General features: G+C 32.5%; 1 protein-coding gene across 1 annotated transcript in view; it reads right to left on the minus strand.

Annotated features, from left to right (window-relative positions):
• LOC113518100 (kinesin-like protein KIF21B) overlaps positions 1-6,000 on the minus strand; it is a gene marked incomplete at its 5' end in the record, with an annotated part of 55,348 nt that extends 49,348 nt beyond the window's left edge. The window contains 1 exon segment of the mRNA XM_052894221.1: positions 5,820-6,000. Coding sequence (XP_052750181.1) covers positions 5,820-6,000 — 181 coding nt within the window.

Here is a 6,000-nt window from a genome sequence, read left to right on the forward strand (position 1 = left end):
TGCCAATTGTGGCACCTTTCATGGGTTACCTATTATACGTTAGTCTTGAGGACTAAGACCGTTACGTCTCAGGACAGATATTGTACTGGATATTCCATATTTTGGGTAAGAAACACTGCTATAAATACTTCATAATATCAACAGTTTTGTCATTTCTTCTTACCAAAATAATTTTTTGCTTTTCGTTTACATCTATCCAATTACCAAACTATTTTACAAATTTAATATGTAATGCAAAATAAATTATCATTTAAGCACGTGCTATTTTTAGATTAGCATGTTACTAAACGTGAAAATTACTACCGACGAGTTCAATTTGATGTTAATTCGATCATAACTTCATATCAATACGAAACGAGTAGGCGCGACCACTACACGGGCATTTACATGGATGCGTGCGAAATGGCAGTTGAATTAAACGGGAACGACAAATTGGCCATGAGACTGCAAAATGAAGTCACTTACCTCCGTAGACATGGATTTAAATAGATGTCGCAACTGCATGTTTGTTGATGTGGCAATTTTGTAGACTACATTAATCTATTTGACTCGGTAAGCTAATTTAGAATTTAGATAGATGTAGAGATCAGTCTCTACATGAAACTTGTTTAGGAAATAATTTAATTGACTAATTGATAACAAGTATATAATGTTAAAAAAAAAGTTCTATCGTGACAATGTCGATGAACGACAAGATGTTTTGTAGAGATATAGATTAAAAATATGTAAAGAAAATTTCATGTTTAAACATAGAATTGTGGAACTTCTGGTAGTAAGAGTGGTGGTCAATTTTTTAGTGTTGGCAGTGACACACATACCAATGGTAGTGAAATTAAACAAAATAATTCATCAGCAAAATAATTAAACATTGAATTCTATCTGTACCTGAAGAAGTACATTTTAGTTCGCAACAAACAGGATTTTGCGCCATCAAATAATCACAGAATTAATATAGAATCAACAAGGAACAATAAACGCTATCAAAACACAAAAACAATTGTCAAATTGATTTAAAATTGAGAAAAACATTGCGTAACGTGTACAAAAAATTCAGATGAATTGACAATGCCCTTTTTTTAATAGACACAATCAAAATTGTAGGTGGTAATTTAGAAAGAATTAAATGCGGAAGGAGTTTGTAATCAATAAATAGCTTTCACAACGTCATAGTGAGTAGATAAAATGTGAAACGCTTAGTTTTAATATAAATCGAGGCGTTGTCTACATATATCCATGTCAGTGTATTTTTCAGACAGTGATGAAGCGAAAATTTTTAACGCGAGAAATCAACGTGGTTTCTGTTTCGATGCTAGAATTGGTCGTTAATATTCATTGGAGGCCTGACAACTTCTAATATCTACTTTTTTTTTTTGCAACTGTCTTATTGGTTTGGAAATAAAACGGACCATAGCAAAAAACCTCGCTTCCTAAGGGTAGCGTGCCGTAAGCAACTAAGAAGTCTTGAAGAGTTCTTATGGAAAGTACTTTATTTTTTTAGTTACAACATAAAAATATCCAATTAGTAATTCTAATAGTACATTTAACTAGAAAATTTCAGTATAATCCAACGTGATTAAAGAAAATTGGCTTATGGTAGGTACCTTATTAGTAACTTTAAGCGCTTAGGGTAATGTCGAGCGCATTTCTATCGCCTTTTTATTTAAAAGTTGTTGTTGAGTTGTTACTCTAAGAAATTATTCTAATTTTAAAATACAAATATTTATTGTTTATTAATAGAATAAAAAATCTATAGGCATTTAAATGAATTTATTTACAAAATTTTTAAATCACAATTATGATTAAATTTTGGAATGTTGCTATATAATACAAATAATAAATCTATACAAATAATTGCCAACTGCAGTTAGACTTTTAGAGATATTTTAAGAGGGACGCTGCTGGCCATCCCTCATTCTCCCTTAGTCGCCTCTTACGACACCCACGGGCAAGGAAGGGGTGGTCCATTCTATGCCAGAGTACACACAGCGATAGTATATAATAGTAATAATAATATAATACGTCATTATTATATTTACATAAACCGTACCACAAAGATGACAAATTGTAATTTTAAAGAGTTTAACTGCGCTATTAAGCAATTTTAGTGTAGCAAATTGACGTGCGTGCACGCAACTTTTTTTTTATTTGACACTCGTATATTGTTCACAATTTGCTTTACGACCCTATTAAGATAACTATGTTTATGATTCCAAATTGGTATCTTACTCACATAACGAGATTATTTCACTTGTCATCATCAAATGATCGTCAGTAGGTATTTTTTTGTAACAAACGATAAGAATATGCCTATATATATCTGGTAAAATATATTATATATATATAATATTTTACCAGAGGGAGACTTTGTACAAAAGTCGATTGCTTGGGTACCTCTGTCCCATTCGTGTTTCAATCGTGAAGCAGTTGTGTTTGCATGGCTGTGTTTCGGTTTAAAGGGTGGCATATGGCGTGAATTTACTGGGTACAGAGGAATAACACCTGAGTCCTCAGGAATGGCAACGCGTGGGGAGTATCATGGGCGAAACAGTATACTCTGTTATGTCCATGGTACTGCTCATGTCTATAGGCGACGGTTACCACTTTACATCAGGTGGGCCGTCAGTTTGTTTGCCATTCTAAGTTGTATAAAAAAAAATATGCCTTGCGATTCTTCTGACGGATTTTATAAGATTTTTGCATGAACCTTCCTACTGGTAAGAACTTCTCTCATATGCTTTCTTAATTTTCTAAGCATACACTTAATTATTATTATAAGTACTATCCATTGTTACATATCGCATTTTTAGCAGTAGCTGCTTGTAACTATCTTTGTATACGTCGGATTTCGCCTAAAACCACGAAAAGAAGAATTGCTTACCGATAAATTTTCCAAAATTGGTCATTTAAATTTTATATTTCCAAATATAAGCTACAAAAGATATGCAACTGGATATAAAATTTGCCAAGATTTTTGTTAATTTGTGCTCCAAGTAGTAGTTACATAAACATATAACTTACCAGTTATGCAAATTAAAGATGAATAAAAATTAATTAATTACATGATCATTTATCGAATACCTTATTGAGACAAGCTAATTATTTTTTAATAAAAATAAACACCGCCTTGTTCGAATAGCGAAGCTTCTATTAGAGTAGGTTCGATTAATTTTAAAGACGATTATCATACATGTGAGTGTGTGCGTTTGTAAATAATCCTACAACACGAATACACAACACACACACACACACGTGTAATTAAACGAGCCTGAGACCTTCACGCTGTTCTATTAGGATTGTAGTTGTAACTTTATATGAACAGGCATATTATTCTACATTTAGATAGATTCCCAAAGTATAAAATTTAAATTGACAAGTTACCTTTAGAAAAGCAAAAAAAAAAAAAACAGTGACTTTGATCGTAAAAACATTCAAAAACAATGAATGACGAGATGTAAAAATACAAATTTGAATTTAGAATGATTATATTAGAAGTAGAATCCGTGTGATCTCGGCATAGAATGGGTCACTACTATTCTTTTTGTGTGGTGTCGTAAAAGGCGACCAAAGGAACTCAATGGTCGAGAGACGTACAGCAGCGTTCCTCTTAAAACATCACCAAAACCTAATTGCGGTTGTCAAACCATTTGCCAAGCGTGAAACTTACTGGTAAAACTCCCTTTATGGGGAAGGCCTATATTTAGCAATGGACAATTAACAGCTAAAATAATAATAATATTAGACATGGACTTTAATTCACAACAAGCCAATTACATAAAATTAATATTGATTCAACATGGGTAAAGTCTAACGATTACTAAAAGATATCATTTTCGCTTTTACTTTTTGCAGTACAAGTACATTTGCATTTCCATTCCAAAATAGAGTAAATTGAAAGCATATAAAGTTGTAGTAGGAAAGAGAAAAGTTAAATTGTTTAGACATAATAATAAATAATACGGTGAATAGAAACCACGACAATCACTGAACAAAGCGACAATGCCGCAATGTGCACAAATAAATGTAAGGGCCACATCATACATGGCCCGTGGTTTTGACAACCATTACGACGATTATCAGAGGCGGAAACATGGTAGGGAATGGAAGGAGAGGCAATATTAGTACTATTACATCAGAATGTATGTACATAATATAGGGAAAACTCTTCATATCTCTGTCTCAAAAAACAACAAGACCATGGCTAGGATTTGTGTGCGGATTAAAAACTTTGACGCAACATCGAATTTCGAAAAACAAAATTCTCGATCGTCGATACTAAAAGTGTCAAGTCTAACTTGGCCCTAAATCTATGAAGCGTCGAATCCAACATGGCAGACTGTTGACGCGCCACTTCTGGCATAGGCGTCTAGCGTCAACACAACTCACTCCATACATCTACAGATGTTCAACTGTCATATTTTTAGAAGAATGGGGTCAATGGTTTCCAACAAGTTCTAACCACCTACGAATATATTTACAATTGTAGGCACCAATTGCCCTATACACGCAATGTTTTGAAAGGTCTGCCCATAATTGTCGACAATAGTATTAGGGGTTCTACTTTAGGTTTGATTGATGTAATATTATATACTTTTGTATTGAAATTATTGAATTTTAGACAAAAAGAATACAAATAAAGCCTTTTCGAATAATTAATGTTGACACTTATATTTTAAATTCGGGGATGTCCAACTAGTCTCGAACTCATAAGAGTTCTTATTCTATTATCATCAACATTTAGGCATACCTGAATTTAAAACATGAGTAAAGCTGACATAAATAATTTACGATAGTTATTATTTAACAAAAACTTTTTTTGTAGTAAGAATTATTTAAAAAAATGAAAATTGCCACTTGGAATTATATATTCATCATTCCAAATAACATAATAAAATACATTAATTTGATACACTATAATCATAATATCACAAATAATGTTTCTTTTTCTATCAATATTTTACCTCTTAAAATAATTATTAATAGTAATTCAGACATAATTATAAAAAAAAGCAATTTCAAAACAAAGCAACACAAAAACTTCAGTATGTTATATTTTGTAATCTTACAATCACTATAACAACGTTTAAAAGGACATAAGTAAGAGTTACGTAGTGATATAATATATATACACACATACACGTATATCTAGCAACAAATAGTATGTTGGTATATGTTTATTTACATTTTCAACCGACTTCAAAAAGAAGGAGATTCTCAATTCGTTTTTTTAATGTTTATTATTTCATAATTCCGTCAGTAGTAAAACCAATTTGTAAACTTCTTTTTTTATCTGTTAGGATATACTTTTGCATTAGTTTCATAGAAGTTGTACAAAATCAAAATTAGTATAATAGTTTAGTTTTTTAATGAAAATAAATGGTTTTGCTACAATTAAATTACGAGTATTAAAAATGTATTCATTCATAATTTACGTTTATGAAACAATTACCAATTTATGATAAAGTCTTATTTAAACGCCACTCATAAACAATAAAAATTTGTACGGATCCCTACAATACAAACGAATAATCAAAAATATTTATATATAAAGGAATATTCACAGAGTACGCTATCAAAGAAACTGAACGAAAAGGGCTCCCATCCTACATACACGTATGAGCAGTATCAGTTTAGGAACACAATGCTTGACTGTAGTCTAGAATGAACCATTAAGCATTAAGAATCTTAAAATCGAATCCCAGGAATAAACTTTTGATTTTTTTTTGAATTGTGTCAAAGGACACGTAACGCTATCGTACAATAAGCCATCAATCAGAGGATTTGGAAAATAACGATTATAAAAAGTTACCAATTTCACTGACCTGACCATACGCGAGTACAGTAGCGTTGTAGCCGTCGAGTGCAAAGCTTCCACCAGCTTCCTCACGCAAGTGTCGTACACATCCTGCTGCGTGATGTGAGGATCGAAGGCATGAGTCGAAGGAGAACGCGCGTTCGGTGCCCAGCGCCACGCCGCCCTCGCCCGCGGCACCGCCAGCTCGT

This window comes from Galleria mellonella, unplaced genomic scaffold (genome assembly GCF_026898425.1).
Source record: "Galleria mellonella isolate WM207_F2 unplaced genomic scaffold, CSIRO_AGI_GalMel_v1 utg200, whole genome shotgun sequence".
NCBI lineage: Eukaryota > Metazoa > Arthropoda > Insecta > Lepidoptera > Pyralidae > Galleria > Galleria mellonella.